The sequence below is a fragment of the Electrophorus electricus genome, chromosome 7 (genome assembly GCF_013358815.1).
Source record: "Electrophorus electricus isolate fEleEle1 chromosome 7, fEleEle1.pri, whole genome shotgun sequence".
Classification (NCBI taxonomy): domain Eukaryota; kingdom Metazoa; phylum Chordata; class Actinopteri; order Gymnotiformes; family Gymnotidae; genus Electrophorus; species Electrophorus electricus.
Genome location: NC_049541.1, coordinates 15,513,297 through 15,535,513, shown reverse-complemented (window position 1 = coordinate 15,535,513; position 22,217 = coordinate 15,513,297). Strand labels below are relative to the sequence as shown.

At 41.0% G+C, this 22,217-nt stretch overlaps 1 protein-coding gene and 1 long non-coding RNA gene across 3 annotated transcripts; one reads left to right on the top strand and one right to left on the bottom strand.

The window, feature by feature from the left end:
- Positions 1-449: 449 nt before the first annotated feature.
- Positions 450-17,973, top strand: dyrk2 (dual-specificity tyrosine-(Y)-phosphorylation regulated kinase 2). Of its 2 annotated transcripts, XM_027002208.2 has the most exons (3): positions 8,483-8,827; positions 9,517-9,647; positions 13,307-17,973. In XM_027002208.2, the coding sequence occupies exons 1-3, from the start codon at positions 8,788-8,790 to the stop codon at positions 14,897-14,899; spliced, it is 1,764 nt and encodes a 587-aa protein (XP_026858009.1). In that variant the 5' UTR covers positions 8,483-8,787; the 3' UTR covers positions 14,900-17,973. The 2 variants fall into 2 exon arrangements, with proteins under 2 accessions (XP_026858010.1, XP_026858009.1); XM_027002209.2 differs by lacking the exons at positions 8,483-8,827; positions 9,517-9,647 and adding an exon at positions 450-746.
- An 855-nt stretch (positions 17,974-18,828) lies between these two features.
- Positions 18,829-21,136, bottom strand: LOC113572545. The gene is made up of 4 exons (XR_003410122.2): positions 21,080-21,136; positions 20,392-20,511; positions 19,948-20,042; positions 18,829-19,034 (listed from the first exon to the last, which is right to left on the bottom strand). It is a non-coding gene; the product is annotated as an uncharacterized LOC113572545 (long non-coding RNA).
- Positions 21,137-22,217: the final 1,081 nt, after the last annotated feature.

Sequence of the window (22,217 nt, the reverse complement as noted above, 5' to 3'; positions counted from 1 at the left end):
TATGCTGCACCTGTTTTTTTTGCTCAGTTCAAAACTTCTATTCATTTTGTTAAGAGATTATCAAAATCTTACACTTGCTACTATTTATATGTAAGGATTTTGTGCCTGAAACCATGAATCAATTTAATCAAGCTGAGCCACATTTTCTATATCTTAGCATAAGAGTAAAATGAAAATACAACACTACAATTTAACAGTAAAAGATGGACTTCTGAAATGGATAATAAGCAAAGCAGACTACAGAGTTAGAGAGTTAAAGTTGTTCTTCAAAAGTCTTACCATGACTAACACCCCCCTCGCCCCCTCCACACACACACTGCACACATTCTTTCAACTCCATTAATTATTAAACGGTGCAATATTACATGTTGCTTGGTCACACATTTACTCTGTATTCATGCCTTAGGCAATCTCCTATGCACTTAGCTAGCACTGAGCTTACTTGGCTTCTGCGCTACAGAAGGCTACGGATTACGGTCTCTTTGTAATTTTAGCCACTGAGAAAGACGTGTGTGGATGTTGGCTTACATACTGGAAACTCTGGATGTGTGGATCTTTTGGCTGTCTGTTTTTAATATATATATTTATCATGACTGGAAATTGATGGTTGCAAAAACAGAATCAACAAACCAAGTGGATTGTTACCCTGCTTTGAAATCGGATATTAATGCATAACATGATTAACTATCTTGATATCTTTCGATATCTGTAAAAGAGAGCATCAAGACTCTCAGATTTCCTCTAAGGTAAGATATAACTTCTGACATTAGAATGGAAGACTAGAATGGTGTTTACATATGTTATTTGATTTTACATTTACGCTACCTGCTGTCCCAGCTGAGATACAGCAACATTTTAAAGCCATGGTGTGTGTCAGCTACAATTCAATACATTTCTCCTGAGAAAGGAAAGAACTGTAGGAGAATGAGAAAATGTTCTGCTAATGTTTTATTCTTGTTTGTAATCACAACTAAGTGATGTCCATGCAAATAAGAGATCTTAAAATCATGGTTGGCAGCAGAATATTATTGCCATACATGTTATTTTTATTAGGAAGTGCAGAGCAAGGCAAAGGTAACGTAAAGACACCCTCCTAGTGTAAATGGCCATTTGGTACAGGCCCCACCCTTTGAGCAAACAAACAGGCCCACCACACCCATCTTTTCCCCAGCCAGTTACATGATGGTAATAATTTTTCAGCTGCGACCAAAAATATACCCTGTGATCACAATCTAGCAGGCCTTTCTGGTAGAGAGAAGAAAGTGTAGAGGAAGTGAAATTTATTTTTCACCCATAGAAGATTTGTTGCGACACGTCATAATCGACTGTGCGGATGCACTCGGTTCGGTGAGCCTCATGACGCAGCAGAGTGTTCCGCTGCTGTTCATGTCAGCTGCTTAGCTGGATGTCATCTCTCATTTGCCTGTGAGTCGGAGGAATGGGCAGTGTTTTAATGCACGGATCCTCTCTGTGCTGCACACGCAGCTCTCTGTGGCTCATAAGACTTCCTCTTACCAGGGTGCGTGCTTCCGATCATAAACTTTGGTGCTTCTGCCATTTGGATTCATTAGGCATGAAAGAGTAAAGGGCGTCCTGACACTAACAAAGCAATACATGAGGTTAAAAGAAACACCTGTGATTTCACTTCTATGGTTTAACAAATTCAGGTATAACCATTCATACATCATTCAAATAATTATCACTAACAATATCTGACATATTTAACCGCAACCCAAACCTGCTAAAGTAAATTATTAATGTTGGCTGTGGTTAAAGCCTGGTAACACCCTATCAAATTTTAACAAATTTCAAAATTCCCAAAAGACGTATGCTCAAAGACATTAAACATCAAACAACAGCATCATTAAATTTTTTAACAAAATTTAAAATATCTCTAAATGCATTATCTTTAAACAGTGTCTAACACTGCAATAGTTCACAAGAATGGTAGGGAGGCAATGATCATAGAATTATGTTAGGGATAATAACTATATTATTGGTTATGATAGCCAGGTTTGTGACTCACAGTTTACTATGCATATAGTAATAAAGTCTACTGTGTTTGACAATCTAATTTGGAATCCACTGTTGGCTGGAGAATAGCAGTGACTTTGGGTGAGGCTTTCCTAAGATCACTGAAGCACATGAGCCCAGGTTACTGGAGAGCGAATAGTGTTCTCAGTGAATTCTTTCATCTCTGCTTCATGAAAAGAATACCAGCACGGTGTCCGGTGTTTGTAACTCAAGAGTGACAGGTGGCCAGTACTTGGGGAGTGTTCAAAGGAGATGCTGTATCCATCACTGGGGGTTCAGCATCTTTCTCATGTCTGCACCGGACGCTTCCCTGCTGTCATGGCCATCTCCCGCAGAGTGCCAGTGCCTGATTGGATGACGCATTTCTATTATGCTACAATAAGATAATTGGTTCATGGCTCTGTAATTAAACTTACTTAAAGCAGACCTTTTTGGCTAATTGAGCCCTGAGTCCTAAAGTACAACAACAATTTTGTTATTGTACATGTTGTGCTTGTTCCTAATATGGCAGCAATATAACTACGCTTAAATTCAGCTCCTTTTTACTCTGTAAACCTTCACAGGTGCTGGATACGAACCATTGCTCAGCTACTCACCAGCTCTAGCCATCTCACCCTATAAAGGAGATTATTTGTGCAACACAGTCTTGGGTTGGTCTCAGTCTCAGCCACTCCTCACTTCTTTGGAAATATATAGCCTACACCTGACCAGAACAGAATGGTAGCAGTCAATTCTGCTTATTGCTTTGATTCTTATCGGATCAAAATCCAAATGGTGGCAAAAATCCCAAGGCACCAATATAAACTGTGCTTTCTCGGAAAGCATTTTCCATCAGTTTATTTAGACCATGTGTGCAAGCCGAAGGTAAACTATTCCAAAACTACTTTACAGCATCTAAGGCACGAATGGGTGTTGTCTCAGAAACTGAGGGAGAGAGAGCAGGGAACTTTTGGCACGGATTGCCTGTGTAGAAGCAGACATGTCCATACGTGTCTTTTTGCTTTTAGCCATGATCCACTGTGCCCCCTGTTATTACGCTGCTGTGTTTGCATGCTGCTTCATGCCTGTGGGCTCAAGGGTTTTCCTGCATGGAATGTTGCCAGGCCAGGCTTCGGGTCACCGGACTAGTGATGTGAATGGTCAAGGATTTTGGTGTATGAGAAGGGAGAAAGAGAGAGAGAGAGAGAGAGAGAGAGAGAGAGAGAGAGGGTGGGAGGGAGGCAGGGAGAGAGTAAGAGAATCCATTTTCCCTCCACTTCTAGCCTCAGGCTCTGAGTCACTCGAATACTGCTATCCATGAGCTCTGCATGCACTTAAATGAAGACACATGAACCCCCACCAGCCAGTGACATCCCACTACGATCCGCCCTCTCTATGCAAAATCCAATAAAGTTCCCATGAGCTTCTGAGTTACCTATTAGTTGAAGATAATGACGTCTCATAAAGATGGGAAGTTACAGCAGGTGTATGTATACCATAAACATGTATGTATCCAACAAACGTGTTAAAGGATGTAGATCCTAGCAGTTCTAAGCATGGCTACTACTTCAGTGGTGTAGGTGATTTTGCTCTTAGAGTCACTACACCCCCATGCCTCACACACACCACGTGCCTGAATCACCCTCACCATCACCCTAAATAGTCCACGACACTGATTCAAGTGGAGTTTCTCAGTGCTTCCACCAGCTCCCACCACAAACATATACAAAAATAAACCCTGCTAAATATGTCGAGTGTGGGTGATCGAATGCCAGTGGAGATGACATAAATATGCTTGCCAGCCACAGGCGATGTGATGCAGGAGAAAGGGGTCTGTGTTGAGCATTGTGGAGAGAAGCCATTCCATTGTCCACAGCCCCTTCAAGACCTTCCCATATTAGTGTAGACAAAATGTTCCTTTAGGGCTCACAGTGTAATTTAAATCTCATTCATCCAAACATTGAATGGATATGAAAATGTTTAATGGTAATATTTTAAATAATCACTTTTCAACTTAATAAATAAGCATTTTGTCTTAAATCACATTTAGTATTTCTCAGTTTTATAGTGTAGTATTTGTTTTTTTTCTTCAATGAAATAGGTGTTGAATTTCTGAATGAAAGTCAAACATGTCTACAAGCAGACATCTTCTGCTGAAGTTTACTGATTGTTACTGAAGTAACATAACTAGCTGACAGTAGGTTTATGTTTGACAAACAGAAGCTCCACAGACTGATGATGGTAAGATACTCAGCTCAGTGATATAAGCAGGGTATATAATCACCACTTTGTACACTTCCACACGGCTTCTCACAGCAGCATGGCCAGGCTCGGTTTTGGCTAATTTGGTGTAAGAACACATGAATGTTACTCAGAACCTCCCACTTCCTACTGTCTCTCAGACACATAGCTTTCCTCTTTTTCTGTGTGCGCGTGTGTGTGTGAGCAAGTACATGTGAATGTTTATGTTTTCTCAGCCTGGTTGTGTGGGCAGTGTGTGTGCATGCAAATATAGTCCAACAAATGAAAATGAATCAGTTCTTATGTAACCTTCCACCATTTTAATTTGCTCATCAGACATTCCTACGTATTAGTCGTGTTGATTTATAAGATGGTTCTCCAGATGGACATCTATTGATTTTTTCCCTATTGATCGGATAAGGATGACACTAGATCAAATGATTAAGCAGCACAAAGCCACTTCTAAACCGTCATGCCATTATGCAGCCAATGGAAGCAGTACTTCACACAGTTACCCTTTTGTTCCTGTAAGTCTCACTGTACAGAAGGAGCAAATGTATTTGGACAGACAACTACTACCTTTTCAGCTTTACATAATTCAGATGAAAACATTATTTATTAACCTTGCTGGTCCCTGACTCAGGCAGATTTTCTTTTGTCTTTTTTATGTCAGATTCCTTTTTTGGAGTTTTAAATTCATAAATGACTATTATGTAATATGGCAGAGAAAGGATGGTAGTATTTGTGCACTGAATGTACAGAGGTGTGGAATGGAAGAGTTGCCGGAGTATGATGGCTACTTCAGAAGTGTGTGTGGGTGTGTGTAGTAAACGTTCTCAGGTGTAGCCTCTCTCTCCTTGTCTCTGGGGCTCTGGATCATCGGGAGGTGATTTGTCACTTGGCTTCATTATTGTTGCAGCAGAACAGGTAAAGTTACACACAGTCTAATTAATCATCGGGGGTTATGGCTAGAGAACATGCCACAGAGATCATTAGAGTTCACTCAAGCTTTTAGACTGCAGTGTCTGCCTTCCTTTGTGTCAGCAAGAGGACAATTAGCTGGAGGGTGCAGTAGTTGGGGAAGTGTGATATACATCTGTAAGCCCCTAGGTGCTGGCTGTTCATGTTGTTCAGATCATTTTGAATAGATGCAGCGGTGATTAATTATATGACACAATTCCCTATGTTGCCTGCTTAGGAAAACTGGCTCAGCTCATTCTAAATTCTGATAATCTTGCATTATAAATTTGGAGAATAACCAAAATGTATCACTGCCCCATTCTAAAGAGTTCTGGGATTTCTCATGCTGTTCCTGTAGAGAATGCTTTTGGGGTGGAGGCCAACTGTGCATTATGTACAGACCAGAACTATTCTGAATCTGTGTGGTAACATTCCATAGGGAAGGAAAGGCATGGAGGAAGGGATGGCCATAAAGCTCCCATGTTTGCTGCACATTTCCCTGACAAGCACATTTGCCTGCCTCGCCGAGCGTGTGCTAAGCATGGAGTGATTCAGCTCAGGCTGGAACCTCTGTGTTCTCACTTCCATTCTGATGTCTGAAAGTGCCAGCATCTCGGAAAACACTGCAACTAAATATAGATCAATGCCTGAGTCCTCCTCTACGCTTATGGCTTTGTTACAGGAAGACTTTGTGGGCCCCTGTGCAGCACTGTATCATTTTCATGTATTTGGAATAAAACTCCATAAAAAGAACTGTCTGCTTTTGTCACGAACACCGTCAGCAGACGCTGAATGGGGCTGGTAAGGACGGAGCCCAAACAGCCATATGTTGGGAGGGAGGGCGTGTGATTTGATTAGCCCTTCACAGAATGATGCTGAAAGGAAGTGTCAGCAGAAGGCACATGAAAAACAACAAAAGCTCTGATTGGAGCTTCTCAGACAGCACCCCTGACTCACCCCTTGAAGATCAACGGCTCTGATTGGAGCTTCTCAGACAGCACCCCTGCCTCACCCCTTGAAGATCAACGGCTCTGATTGGAGCTTCTCAGACAGCACCCCTGCCTCACCCCTTGAAGATCAACGGCTCTGATTGGAGCTTCTCAGACAGCACCCCTGCCTCACCCCTTGAAGATCAACGGCTCTGATTGGAGCTTCTCAGACAGCACCCCTGCCTCACCCCTTGAAGATCAACGGCTCTGATTGGAGCTTCTCAGACAGCACCCCTGCCTCACCCCTTGAAGATCAACGGCTCTGATTGGAGCTTCTCAGACAGCACCCCTGCCTCACCCCTTGAAGATCAACGGCTCTGATTGGAGCTTCTCAGACAGCACCCCTGACTCACCCCCTAAAGATCAGCCACTCCCTCAGAGAGGTGAGGCGGAGGGAACAAATAACTCAATGGAAGTTTCTTTGAAATGCTTTGAGAGCGAGGCACAGAGCCGTCAATTACCCATGAAGCCTACCGAGAACACAGAAAACTATAAAACTATGATAGTCTAGTAGTGTACTAAGCCACTGTGTGATTGGAATGCCCAAGCTGCGTACCATCTGAGCCTAAGCTGGTTGCTCATTTCATGATCATAAATCTATCACGAGCCTGCAGCTCCAATCACAGCCTTGACCTGGGGGAGCCGTTTCATACTGCTGTGTCTCTGTGCACAGAATTCTGTCAGCCCTTGCTGATAGCTCACCACCACAAGCTCCCATGCAATGAGGTGAGACAGACATGAGCTCTTGATCGGCCCTGTTTATTTGCCCTGGTGCAAACATCCCAATGCCGCTATCAGTGGCACAATTCTTCACATAGTGCTTGCTGAAGCTTTCCAGTAACCGCAGTGACAAATGCCACGACAACCATCCCTGCACGCTCCGCTCCCTGCTGACTGCAGCCTAACACGTGGCACTACGTATGGCTGCTTCTCTGAATAGGGAGTAGATGTACATGACAGTCATGTTTCCATATAGACCATAATAGGAATTACAGAGCAGGATAGACATATACTTAGTTGCTTTTGGTACTGAAAGATAATATCTGTGCAGCAGACTTTCTACAGATGTTAGAAAAAAATGATGTCTTATTAAATATTAAGTCATTTTTGTTAAAGTCAGTAATTGGCTAATGTACATAGGCTTACACTTCCAGGCCCATGATTTTAGTTAACTGGAGGCTTGGAGAAACCATTCCCTAACAGACCTTATTATAGACACGTTTAATTTACTTTGGTGCTGTTGGCACATAGTAATTTTGACATGTGTAAGATCTGATAGATTTCCGATTCCCATTGAATTAGATCGATATTGCAAGCAATATCTAATATCTCTGTGGTAAACTTCATTGCAGTACATACATTTACTGTATGTAACTTGGACCTACTATAAAACACAAATAATACAGATTATTGTTCTTACGGTAATAGTACTCTGACAACAAATCAGACATACAAACTTCACCAGGCTATGACAGAACAGCTGCAATCCACTGAAAACCTAAAGTTGGCATTGCATGCGCTGCACTAATGAGGACTTACATGCAGTCATGACATATGAGGACGACAACAGAATTGAGAGGAGAGAGAACTGGACGGTTGTTAACGGGATCATTTGACAAAAAATCGGATTTGCACAATTTGTCCCACATGATCAGCCAAAAGTGGATGTCCGGGGTTTTTTTGTTTTGTTTTGTGCATCTATATTTAGCCTCATTGCAAAATGTGGTCAAGTTACTTTGAGTAAAGGGAGGACTTGTGTCATTTTGTGTTTTTCTTTTTTAATGCCAAACTAAGAGCTACATTGACCGAGAGCATGGCTGCTATTAAACTGAACTTCACCCTCTAGTGGACTATGATTGTTTTTCTTTTCTTTTTTTTCTTTTTTTTTTTACAAGATTGCGCTACACGTTAAACTCTGTGGTGTGCAATAAAGCAGCAAAGCGGAAAGAACGCATAGGAACTCGATGGCTAATGAATATTTTTGCACTTAAATATGGAAACAGGCCTGGGATTGTTCTATGCATGAAATCCAGATAACTGCGCTCATTATCATGGGGTTGTGCATTAGTCATTTGACATATAGCTACACCGTAACATCGCTTGAAAAACCGGCAGGATGAGGCATAGAACAAGTGGGACATCAGCTCCATTCTCGCAGTGGGTTGCCAGTTTACCCGGCGGGGCGGGGGGGGGGGGGGGGGGGGGGGTGGAGGAGGTGGAGGCGAACAGGGATGATAGATAAGCCCGGCAACACCCATACCGCCTTACAGTGCAGTCTCGGAGAGTGTGGGACAATGGGACTGTTACGATCCGAGCACCGCACCTAGGAACTTTGTAGTTTTCTGGGGATAGATGTCTGCTAGGGTGGGTCACGCAGCGCGCTTTTTGGGTTGTTTCAGGCGTATCCAAGCAATGGTAACACAGCTTGGCACTGTGTTTGAGGAAGCAACCCTAGTGTCTGCGGCACACGTCGAGAATGCGAGCCTGGATGTAGCTGATTGGAGTAGCAGAGTTCGCGATTACACGGCGGAGGGGGAGGAGGGGATGTTCTGAAGTGGGCTTTCTGTAGGACTCTCTAGCGGCCATGTTAACCAAGAAACCCTGCGCTGCGGTCTACCCAACTGGTAAGGAAAAGAAAGTCTCATTTCAGTGGGTCAGAAAGCTGGCACAATCCCTTTGTTGCTTGAGTCGCCACGTTTTATGTTGGATTACTTATCTGGATTGAACTGTTTCATCCACAACACACGGATTAATAGCCAGGCGGTTTTACATTTGATTTTTCTCTGTTGGAAACTGCGGTGGGCTGTAGTAGCCTGGCTGTAGCCATGCTCCCGTTTGAGCCCAATATCGCTAATGTTTTTTATGTCTGAGGTCCTCGGATAGCTATTGCATGTCTTATGCAAAAGTAGCGTTTAGACCAAAGAGAATCATTCGCGGATAATGTGGTCTGTTGCATTCATCTTTGTTTCGATTCGATAACGTTAGCTCTTCGTAAACTGCATGCATACGACCCTGTTGTTCACGCTAAATGTTTTTTTTTTTTGTTTTTGCCTCGCTATGCAGAGCTTTTTTGTTTTCAAAACGCTTTAACCCCATTGCCTTCTAAAATGAATGTAGCTGGCCAAGATACCAATAGCCACGGCTACACTGTATCCTGAACCCAAATATGTTGACCTGCTGCTTTATGGTAGCCAGCGCCTCTAAACGATTTCCAGAGGCTTGGGTACATTCTGGGGCTGATTCTTTCCAGTCCTGTGTGTAGCCCCTTCAGGTTCGTGTCCCCGGTATTGGATCCTGTTTTCTTGAACCGTAGGCAAAGGGGGTGACATTTGCCAGCTGCAGTCTTCCCCCGGAATCGGCGTCGGGGGTCTCCGGACTGGAGCAGGGACTGAGCCGTCATCGCCTGTTACATTACCTCCCCTCAGGAACACCACCTCGCTTACGGTAGGGACACGTTGTAGAACATTATGATAGATTAGAGCCACAAACCACCGTTTTCTATTAGGTAGACATACTCATTGTCTAACCGGATTTTAAAACTGGTTAGCCGATCAGGCTATTTTAAGGCTTGTCGTTAAAGGGCCAGTCGCACTGAAAAACGGGATTCTAACTTTGACTGCATTAGAAGATGCTGTATTTTAATACATCGTGTGAACAATGTCTTTCATTAAACTTCTTTCCCCTGGATTGCTGATAGCAAACTTGTTTAAATATTGAACGGAGAACGCAGCTCGGATTGGACACCTGGTGTCACGTGAGGCGAAGGCTCAGATTTTGGAGCGTGCAGAACGATTCGGTCGGCACGCCCGATTGATTGGCGTTTGACAGATCAATAATCAATAATCATCGCCTGAAAATGTTTTAACGTCTTTGGAAATAAGCATCCATCATTCATGAGGCTTAATGGGCTCAGTTTATATATACTGGTTGTTTTAGTATAAACCTAAAATGAGATGGACATGAACCTTTGCTGAGAAGGGTGCCAAGATACATGTGTGAGTTTTGTAGTTATCATACACATGATACATGTGTGAGTTTTGTAGTTATCATACACATAATACAAATGTGAGTTTTGTAGTTATCATACACATGATACACATTTTGTATTTGTAAAATGTCGGCGCTAAATTACCAATCACCTAATCTAATCTGAAAGGAGCTGTGAAGATGATCCTTCCAATGGGGTAGATTTGCGCAAATGTTAAACCATAGGCATGAAACAGTACTTTAGGCTTAATGAAATTAAATGTCTAAGTAGTTATGGATTCCACTTCTACATTAAAATATAATAAAAGTTAGTTTGTTGGTGTTTATGAAAGGAAATTTAAATTCACCAACCCAGCTGTATTTTACACAGCGCTGGGAGAAACAAATCAAATTGCATTTGGATTCATGCCTTTTTAATTCAATATAGAAACAGTCTGGACTTCTTTATTTAGCTGTCATTCAAATTCGAATAATTATAGAAACCCAGAAGCCCCAGTTAACATACATGGCCAAATAACTTAATTAACTTATCTCACTGGTCTGCCAGAAATACTAGAACAAACCTTGCAATCTTGATTATGCTTCTCTGCAAAATCTAATTTCCAACAGTACCTATACTTGTGTATCTTTTTAACTGCTGTCAAAAATCTCAAGAGATTGGCTATGTCCTGGTGCTTGGAAAGAGCGTATTTGGGATAAATCAGTCTTTTCATTTGTTACTTGCTTATGGGGTGCTGTAGTTTACAGTGAGTACAACAGGAATGTGGGTGGAAATGATTTTGCTGTCAAACGATATTCTACAATAAGTGACGGTATATGTCTGTCATTACAGTGTAGTAATAGATAATATAAACCTATTTATTTGATCTTAAGGCCTCTGGCATGTCAATCGTCGAATGTTACTGCTTGTATAGAGTCTAGAAGAACAGTTGATCATTGTCTGTTATGCTACTGTTAGCTTGTTTCATTTGCATGTAAGGGAATGATGGAGTTCTGACTATATTTAAGAACTGTGTGCTAGCGCTGTAAATCACTGTGCTGTATTACATAGACCAAAATGTTAAAAGGTCAGAAATGTTAAAATTCTGTGTTTCTGCATCCAATTCATGTCTATCATGTTATTAGTTTCTACTTTTAGGATTGTCCTAATGCCTGGTGACTTTTGCCCATTTGTTTTTTATTTTTCAATATTTTTTGTCCTTATTTAACCTCCTGTCCTACATCTTTCAGTGGTTAGTTACCAAGTTTCATATTCTGTACTCTACCAGAGAGGACAGAAATAAGGCAGAGCGTTAAAATGATTGCCATAGCTCTTGCACCCCTGAGGCACGTCGTCTCTTTTGTTCAGCTGCAGTTGTGTGTCCTCTGCAGCTGTCAGTACTATGACCCCCCCCCCACATCCCCCCACCCACCTGTTCACGTTTTGAATTAAGTGTAGCGAGGCTGGTCACAAATGGAGAATGACATTCTGTGAGGTTCAATTCAAATTCATAATTAGCTCCAATCCATATTCGTCTGTTTTTGATGCCAGCAGCATGATGGTGTTTTATGATTATATATGTATGTGTCAAAATACATTAGGCCCAAGAGTTCCCTGTGCAGAGCTTTGCATTGCAGGTTGTTCTAATTATCTGTCATCAAATATGGTTCAAAGAAAAGATATCTGGCTTCAGGTTGTGTGTTTTTATTGCTCTTGGATTATAAGTAAAAGCTGAGTTTTACTCCTGATGTTTCATTAGGCATGAGGAAAGACTAGGATTTTCCATATGGGGTTTGGACTGATCAGTAGCACAGAGGAGTCATGTATTTCACACATCCTGCTACACTTTAGGATCAGGTCTTATAAGTGTTTCAAAGCCCGAGTTTAACACTAATGGAGAGTTTATCATCTTAACTGAAGAAACAAATCTAACCTTTTAGATTCAATAAGCTATTGAATATTCATAGGGTGAACTCATTGTTCATTTGCAGGAGACTGGAGAATTTCACTGTCTTTGTGCAGGGTATCCAGGCAGAAGCAACTGACTGCCTCTCCGACTGAGGCAACAGGATATCATAATGAAAACAAGTTACAGAGACAATCACATTATCAAGGAAGTGAGAATCTTTTGGAGAGGGAGTTTCAGGAAGACAGGATGGGCAGGCCTAATGTCTTTGATAAACAGAAGAGCTTCTCAGCTCCAAATCCAAAGTCCACAGTTTACAAAGAAGTTGTGTTGTGTATCATTTTATTATATAAACTCTTCTACTATGGATGTCCAAGTTTACGTGGATCAGACTTCCCTGCATTCTAAAAATATGGACACTAAATCAGTTGAACTAATTATGTAACACTGAAAAATGAAATATATGAATGTGAATTGTGGGTTTTATGGGCTGGGACTATGAAATCATATCATATGAACAGGGCATACCTGGCTAGCAGACTCTGTTTTAAGCTTTAAGCTCATGTGGTAAGCTCTGTGGCCAGGGCAGCGAAGGGCACATCCCAGTAAAACACAACTGGTCTATCAGTATGTAAATCATTATTGTTTTATATATCCATAACATTTGTCTTTAGATTAATGTTTAGCTTTGCCTTCTGTACAAGGACGGCATGCTGATAAACTAAATGTGGATCAAGCACTGCTTTTGGTGCTAAAATAGATGTATTGGTGTATTGGTTGTGTTTTTGTTTTTTTGCACCACACTTGGTGAGTACAAAAATGCTTTATTTAAGAAATAATACAAATTCCTAAGATGCAATAATTAATTAAAAGTGTGCTGAGGAGAATGAAGTCAAAATACAGCAGGTTATTAAAAGGTGCACAGAATGTGGCGGAAAGCGAGCAGCTTAGTCCTGCTCATAATCCTGAGGTGTTGCCCAGGGTGACCTCACATTTCCCTTCTCAGAAAAGTATTATACTTGAGCAGATTATAGGATGTTCATTGTTAATAGCTATTGTGGTAAAGTAAATAGAAAGGATTTATGTAGAAAGTCAACACTTTAGAATGGATGATGTTCATTGATCCTCATATCTGTATTATATGATAGAACCTTATGTCTTTCACTATATGAATTTCTTGTACAGTTCTGTGAATTTTCTAATAACAGTTTTGGGTTGTGCTTTTTCTAGGTTGGAGGCAATAAGCACGCAATGAATGACCATCTGCATGTCGGAAACCACCAGCAGATTCACGTTCAACAGCTGTTTGAGGAAAACAGCAATAAGCGGACAGTGTTGACTACACAGCCGAATGGGTTGACACCAGCTGGCCGAGCAGGCTTGTCCCTGCCAGAGCGGCAACAAGAAAGCAGCCACGGTAGAGAGGGCAGTTCCACCTCCATTAAATCAACCGATAGCAAGCCTAAGCCAGCCCCTTTGACTCCTGAACTGGCCATGAAGCAGTACATGTCCAAGCTGACAACATTTGAGCACCAGGAGATTTTCAATTATCCTGAAATCTACTTTGTAGGCCCGAATGCTAAGAAACGGCCCGGCGTTATCGGGGGCTCCAACAATGGAGGTTATGATGATGATCAGGGATCCTATATCCATGTGCCCCATGACCATATAGCCTACAGGTACGAGGTTCTGAAGGTCATTGGTAAGGGCAGTTTTGGACAAGTGGTGAAGGCATATGACCATAAGTCCCACCAGCACGTGGCCTTGAAAATGGTACGCAATGAGAAGCGGTTCCACCGCCAGGCGGCCGAGGAGATTCGTATCCTTGAGCACTTGCGCAAGCAAGACAAAGACTTCACCATGAATGTCATCCACATGCTGGAGAACTTCACATTCCGCAACCACATTTGCATGACGTTCGAGCTGCTGAGCATGAACCTCTACGAGCTCATCAAGAAAAACAAGTTTCAGGGCTTTAGCTTGCCACTAGTGCGCAAATTCGCGCACTCCATCTTGCAGTGTCTGGACTTCCTGCACAAAAACAGGATCATTCATTGTGACCTGAAACCGGAGAACATCCTGCTGAAACAACAGGGACGCAGTGGGATAAAAGTGATCGACTTTGGCTCCAGCTGCTTCGAGCACCAGCGGGTCTACACTTACATCCAGTCACGGTTCTACAGGGCTCCAGAGGTCATTCTGGGTTCTCGTTATGGGATGCCAATTGATATGTGGAGCCTGGGTTGCATTTTAGCGGAATTACTTACAGGGTACCCTCTCTTGCCTGGGGAAGATGAAGGGGACCAGCTAGCATGTGTCATAGAGTTATTGGGAATGCCCTCCCAGAAACTGTTGGATTCATCTAAGAGAGCCAAAAATTTTGTCAGCTCAAAAGGATACCCTCGTTATTGCACAATTACGACCTTACCAGATGGCACAGTGACGTTAAACGGTGGACGGTCACGCAGGGGAAAGCTTCGGGGTCCACCAGGAAGTAAGGATTGGGTAACAGTGCTTAAAGGCTGCGATGACCCCCTCTTTCTGGACTTCCTCAAGCAGTGCCTGGAATGGGACCCAGCCCTGCGGATGACCCCAAGTCAGGCCCTACGCCACCCATGGCTAAGACGCCGCTTGCCAAAACCTCCCACCGGGGAGAAAACAACCGTAAAGCGGATCACTGAGGGCACAGGTGCTATAACGTCTATCTCCAAATTACCTCCCACCTCAGGCTCAGCCTCAAAGTTAAGGACTAATTTGGCACAAATGACTGATGCCAACGGGAATATACAGCAAAGGACAGTGTTGCCAAAATTAGTCAGTTGAATGCTTTTCTTTTTTTGCGTGTTTCTTTTCTTTAAATATTGTGATATTTAAAATTGTGGATAGCTGAGCATTCACAAGCATGAGAGTTTTTAGGAATACAGAGTCTTTAATGCATATTCACCACTTATTTACAGCTACGTAGCACCTTTTTTGTGTTCAGAACACCTTTTTTTTTTATTTTAATTTTTTAGAAATTCCAAAATGGCCTAAAAAGAGGGAACAATCCTTTTAAGTATTTATATTTATCTCTGGTTCTCTGCTACAGAGAACCTTCATACTAACAGGCCTATTACTAATGAAGTGCTAGTCAGTCTCCTCACAAATATCTTGTAGCACAGAAGGCAAACAGACTTGGAACAATGAAGTTAATTCAGACTTGATATATCTGGCTTTTAGCCCCTCCCTACCTCTATAAACTACCAGATCAATAGTGCATTATTGGAGGGGGATTTTAAATGTTAGTAAAAGCTATGATATCTGCAGCTCTGTAGCATTGCAAGATCTTTTTGCCAGTGAATGGTATTTTGAACAGAAGGGTACAATGAGACATTACTCAAAGTTTATAGTGGAAAGTGAACGTTTTAGACTGTTAGGAGGCAGAAGGAGTGGAAAAAAAACAATGTTTACATGATAGATGACTTGGTATGTGCCTAAAAATCTCTTGACATTCCTTATTAAATTTGAATCGAGGAAAAGAGAGACTTTGCTTTCGAAACAGGCTGATGGCAAGTTAAAAGGGGTATATGCAGTTTGACTGAAGGGACGCTGTTCTCGACAGTGAGTGACAGGCTGGTGTGCATGTAACTAAGCTATTTTTTGGAAGAGGTGTTGTACTTTCTACTGGAAACCCTTGGTGCTTTACCTTTTTTCTTTAAAGGGTATTTTTTACTATTTAAATCTTATGCTCTTGGAACAAAATGATGTCGTGTAACTAATTATATTCAGCGAACTTGAGTTACAGCAATAGGATTGAAGTTCTTCACTAATTCTCCCTTCAAGAGACTAGTATTGTGTTGAGTTAGAAAGGCATGTGCTAATCACCTACTGACAAGACATTATTTACTTGAATCTGAGCCAGTATTAACACTATCATGAAAAGACTATGGCAGAGAAGGGCACTTTTAAACTAGGGCTGAAGTAGTCTCATCCGGTTGTCATCTGTAATCAGAGATCTCCCTCTGCAACTTCAATCACTTTTTCTATATTTAGCTTCCTAGTGTAGACTTGCTAGCATATGGCCAGAGTGTAAATTCTTAAAAGCTTGTTCCCGTCTTTAAATTCAATCAAATTTGTACCCAAATAGAAAAATTGGATCAAAACGGCTTTTTCACAGTAATGGCCATTTTTGTAGCATTTTTGACATAGTATGGTAAACAAAAATGAACTGACAAGGGTCTGAAAGCTTTGTTAAAAGTTTTTATTTATTTATTTCTTTGAATTGTTTCTCAAAGAAGAGCTAATTTAAACAGAAATAGTGGCCTGAAAGGGTGTGGTCGGTCTGATATCAGTGGGGTGACTAATGACGTAATGCACAAGAACTCTGCTACTACTTCAAGACTCTGCTCAAAGAAAAAAGGCAATCGTGCTTGGCCTGCTCTCACCCAGATGTGGATGTTGGGGATGAAGAAAAGAGTCGGACAATGGGCTGCTACGTGGAGAGGCAAATCATGATGCCCCTGCTACTGGTTGGCATGGTACCTTGCCCGCTGCACACTGTCCAGCCCCAGACCCTTATGGACACCCACAGTATATTGGCAAATGCACAGCGACCTGCCGACATCAGTGGGCAGTTCACATTGTACTTTATATGTGTTTGCTGTTTTGTGCATTAACAGTGGTGGGGAATAATTGTGCCCTTAGGTTTAATACAATGTGCCTTTGATTATAAATGCCATTTCTTTTTTGTCCAATAGAGACACCCCCCACCCTAACCATCCTGCTCACTTGCTTTTAGCTATACAGTAAAATAGAGAATAATTAAGATCCTCTTTATAATGGTGATCCTCTTGCACTTGTCTGAGCATTGGCCAAAGATCCTCTCGGAAGCCATGTTCTGGGATCTGAGAGGAGGGTGGCTGCACAAATGTTTTATATGCAGTTAAGACTTGCAAAATTTCTGTCCCATGATTTGAAATAAAAACTCAGAAACCCATTACCAACAGGGATATCTCAGCACATCAAAGCTACACCTATTTCTCTTTAATGGATGAGAAATGGATCTTTTCTACTGCATCCATCTTGTCTTAACATCAAATTCAAGGGGTTACACTTGCTTCATTTTATTACTCTAGAAGTAACTGATTTTACTATTTTACCTCAGACTGTTGTGATATTCTTGTAATGTATTAACCCAGGGCATTTGGTATAAACCAAAGTGCATTCCTTTCTATGTTCGTGGCTAGGAAGGAAAAAAGCCAGTTTCTCCGCTGAGCTGAGGAAGCGGCTCTCCCGACACTTTTGCCACTCAAGGGCCATATATGGGGCATGCGCTTCTTCAGACAGGAAAGGAAGGAAGGTAGGAAAGGATGGTCTGAGATACTCCACCTTAGGAAATGTCTGCACAAAGCAGTGTACCTCCAGAGCGTCTGTCGCTTGACATGGTTGGATGTGCATATCTTCAATGCAGTGAGTACTGCCTCCCCAAAAGAACCCAAGTCAATATTCAGCTTGCGCTCAGTACTCCGATGGTGACGCTGGGGCAGATTGATGCGAATGGCTGAGTGTTACAAGTTGAGAGGATGTACATTTTTTGCTACTTTTTGTCAAAATGTTATCCCAGGATCTTGAATCTAGCTACCCACTGTCAACTTTATTCAGTCCTTTTTTAAACAGAATATCTTTAAACAAGGAACAAAGTTGGCTCATTTATATTCAACCATAGAGGTGTACTGTATATATGTGAAATTTACTAAGAATATCGTGTGGACATGTACATATGTATAATGTTTTCCTTCTTGTGAAATGCTGCTGATAACACTACATCTGTTCTGTAGTGGATTTTAAATTTGGCGGCCAGTTTTATGATACTGTATGTATTGTACAGCTGTTGAAAGTAAACTTTTTTTTTCTAGTGATCATTTGTTAAGTTTTATTGTTGTGGCCGAAAAATATTAATATTAAAAGTTTTAATCTAAATCTTTATAAAGCTATGTTTCCATTGACAATTGCTTCATGGCTTGGTTGACAAGCATGAATCTCAGCAGAGGAGTGTGCTTGTGTGCTAGCACAGAGATTAGGGAAGGTACCTTGGATCTAAGTAAGTAGCCTGAAAGGTTAAAAGGTTCTCGAATGTAGTTAACATTCATGGCAGGAAACTTTAAACCTCAGGGAGCCTGTAAAACATGTATTGCTATTATGTCTTCTTTCAACATATCAAACCTCCAAACTGCTTTGCAGGACTGAAGGCACTCATTGTTGGGGGAAAGATTTAAATCTGGCATTAAATGTACGCCACTCAACCTCGATTTTATTGACAGTAACAGGCGAGATAAAGCACATTTAAAATGTGCCAGTCTTGTAAACAGGGAGGAAATGTTTGCACATTGTATATGCTTATGCAGGATATTTGTATTAGATAAATGTGAGATGCTGTTTAAGATGAATGTTAAGGAACTTCAACAAATTCAGTGACCAATACAAGCACCAATAAACTGTAGGTGTCAACTATTGCTGTGTCATATCCTAGGGCAAAACAGCAAATGGGGTGACCTCATAACCTGTATAACTGCAACAGAAACTTCCAAACAACTTAGTCATATTCTGTGAAGGTAGAGGGGAAAAAGCTTCTGTTCCATCATCACATTTCCATATGAAGTATATTATGAGGTCTAGTTTTGTATGCAAGCAATAGATCCGCTACTATCAACAGGAGAGCAATTTTAATTCTAATGTATCGAATTGATTCATATTTCTATTTTATTACACTTGTATATTGACAGTGGATTAGTCATTAATTGATTAGCTTTATAGGTAAAGAATTATTCCACTGATTTGTGGAATCAAAATACTTCTCTACTACATTCAGCACACTGTTACATGTATGGCTTTATGGTTTTCATTATGCTTCATTGTGGCTCTTTGTATTCCTGTTCTGAGCACAGGGTTGGACAGTCATGTAAGAGACCTTAAATACCTGCTGAGACACAAAATGCAGAAAAAACACTATTTCACCCAGACAGTCCAGTGTAGAGCCTGGAGTAAAATTATAACAGATTTTCCTAGTCGGGCTAACTGCAACACTTGTTTTTAAATATTCTGAATCATGAATTCATCTGCAAAGGTAGGACAATATCCACATATTTAATGTTTAATCCAGTTAGGTGGCTCTTAGCTATACAGCCTCTCCTTACCTTTAGCATGGAATGGTACCTATGGGAGGTTCCGTGTTTAACTAACAGTTTCCCAAGCTGGCTAAGTAGGTGCTGTAGTAGAAACTCAACAGGCTCAACAGGATGGAGTAGGTTGATTCACTTGTTCAACAGATCAGAAGCTGAATAAAAGACCTCAGCTACAGCAGTAGTTCTAGAATCAGGAAACTTATGAGGATTTGTAATAAATAGTAGGTAGTGTCTGCCAACACCACCATTCCCTGTAGCCTATGAAAAAGATTCTTCATCTGTCTGAGAAATGTTCGCGGTAAAAACGACTAGAAATCTGAAGATGTTATTGCTAAGGTAAAAAAAAAAAGCACAGCAAGGCAAAATTGTTCACCCGTGGCCTATGTAAATCCAGAATCGGCTAATGTTTTTCATTCTCAGCATCCATACTTGAAATGAATTGCCACTATACTGAAAACGGTGTCACAAGACGGCTTAAATGGAAAAGCACATATATAAATCTAAAATTTACATAATTACTATCCTAGAGGATGAAGTTTGTGCAAACTTCATTCAAACACATTCAGATGTTTTTCTGGCATGCTTGATATAATCTGATCAATCAGAGGGTGGAAAGTCGCATGACTCAGGCAACACATTGAACTTGGTATTTTAGTTTGGCAGCTAAAGAGCCACCTATTTTTTCATGTCACTATAAAAATGTTTACTCACCCATTTTACATCCAAATGCCAGTCATTTCTCCAAATAATGGCCTTTTGGAAGTCAGTTCTTGCTTACACCGTTCTTGACACATACCTCTTTCACCCTTTTCCACAGTCAAAAGAAAGACATAACTTACTACTGCTATTTATTTATTTTTAATTAAACTGAATAAAAACAGTGGGATAGTTCAGTCAGTTCACACTAAAATTCTTGAGAAACCTCATATTCCACAAGTGTATGAAAGTGAAAATGACAATATAATAGGTGCAGAAAGTAAGGGCACTCTTAGTCTATTATTAGCAACTTAATTGAATTAGAAATTGGAATCTAAAATTTAGCAGTAATTTTTCATGGCCAGGAACACACAGATCTAGGTGTACAATAAGCCAAGGCAAGAATTTCTGGTTGTCATTTGCATAACATTGTCATCAAGTTGTACAGAAAGGGCATACCAAACCCAGCAACATTACAGCAGCAGAAGAGCTTCCTCTCCCAGTCCAGTGTTCTTAAGAATGCCCATGTGACAGGTCTCCGTAAACAAACAGCGCTGATGATGTCATTGTGCTGTAATGCTGAGGAAGGCACTTTACAGTGAAAGAACGCCATAGAAACGGAAAAGAGGTGTTCCACAGAGCAAAAAGAGTTGATCATTTTAGCTAAACTTCTGATACTAAATAATTCTCAAAATTATTACAATTTTGTCTGTCATCCAAGGCTGAATGATGTGAACAAAAATACATATATGAAATATTATATTGATTGCTGTATGATGTGAATACAGTGATGCCTTCTAACAGTCATTGAATGCCAGTGCTTGTAGTTATTTGATAAAGTGGATAAGAAAGACTGGTGTTTGACCCTTCCGTACGAGCATTTAGCAGTGCAGTGAGAGTGACTACAGTTTGGAAATCCAAGCACAACACTAGAAGGAAAACTAGATGGTTCTAAATGTGTCATAGCAAAGTCAAATGAAAGACAATGGAACAAACAATAATACATAGTCAGCACCTCCTCTAAAGGAGGGATTCTTTTAAATTTCATGACAGAATTTCACAAGCTATGCATTCAGTATTGCACATATTTGTTTGAAGGTAGTAATTCATTTTGGCAACACAACTGTAAGCTCCTCATGCTACTCACAGAGTTTCGTAGTGGAGAGCGCTGACTCCCCAGTGCAAGCGAGCTGGCAAATGGCCGGGATTGGCCAGTGCTGCTATAGATCAACTGGAGAACAAGGCTTTCCGACCTCTTCAGGGACCGGAGCCAATTGTATTCCCTTGGACTCCCGGCTATGTATGGCATCGACAGGATTAAAACTTGAGTCCCGGCGATAAAATATAACCCTCTTAGCCAGCTGTACTGTTCAGGAACCACTTAGCCTTCTTCTAAACACACTGATTCAGATAATGACTTGAAGCAAAACAGTAAGAGAAGCTACTGGAAGGTTAAAAGCTTTATCTATCAGAAACGCTGGCACTAACTCATTAGATGCAGGAGCAGGATACTGCTTACCAGCAGGAAACTGGCCAGGATGCCAGATACTTTTATAATCAGTCAGCTTTGCATTTGTTCTCTGGATGTGGGACAAATTTCATCAAATGTTTTCTTCAAAAATACATGTGATAAAATAGAATTTGTTGCTATTTTTTGTCCAAAACCTTTTCAACATTTTGCAGAAAATTCAGCTGCCAGACATCCCCTTTTAAAGAACCTACGTTTTTATTAAGGTAAGGAAATACATGTTCTGGTTGTTTAATCTAGGAATGTTAGTAGCATATAAACATTACAATGTATAAGTTACACATATTATGTTCCAGCTTTATGAACAATGAACACAGATGTATCACTTTTCACTTGCCTTGACAATCATCCTAAAAGAAGGCAGCTATGTGACATAATCTAACACTCAGCTGTCTCTTGCAAGTCGTTAGATACATAGAGAAAACAAATTTGTCAAACAATATGCTTGACCTTTCACTTACATGGATCTACATCTCCTATTTGCTAGCTCTCACCCCCAGAAGCATTTGTTGCAGGTCACACTGAAATTTCCGTCCACTATTTCTGACTTTTGTGCCTCTGTTTTCCTGCCTTTGTCTGGGACTGTGGACCTCGCTGTCAGTTTCATATGCACGATACATTTACAGGGTACATTTTGAGCCCTACTCTCTGTTAAACATATGGCATGCTAGCCCTTAGCTATGCAAAGCAAAGGCTTTCTAAGAAGTTAGTTGATTCTGAGAGTACCGGACTAATGGATATTCTCTGTCCTTTAATG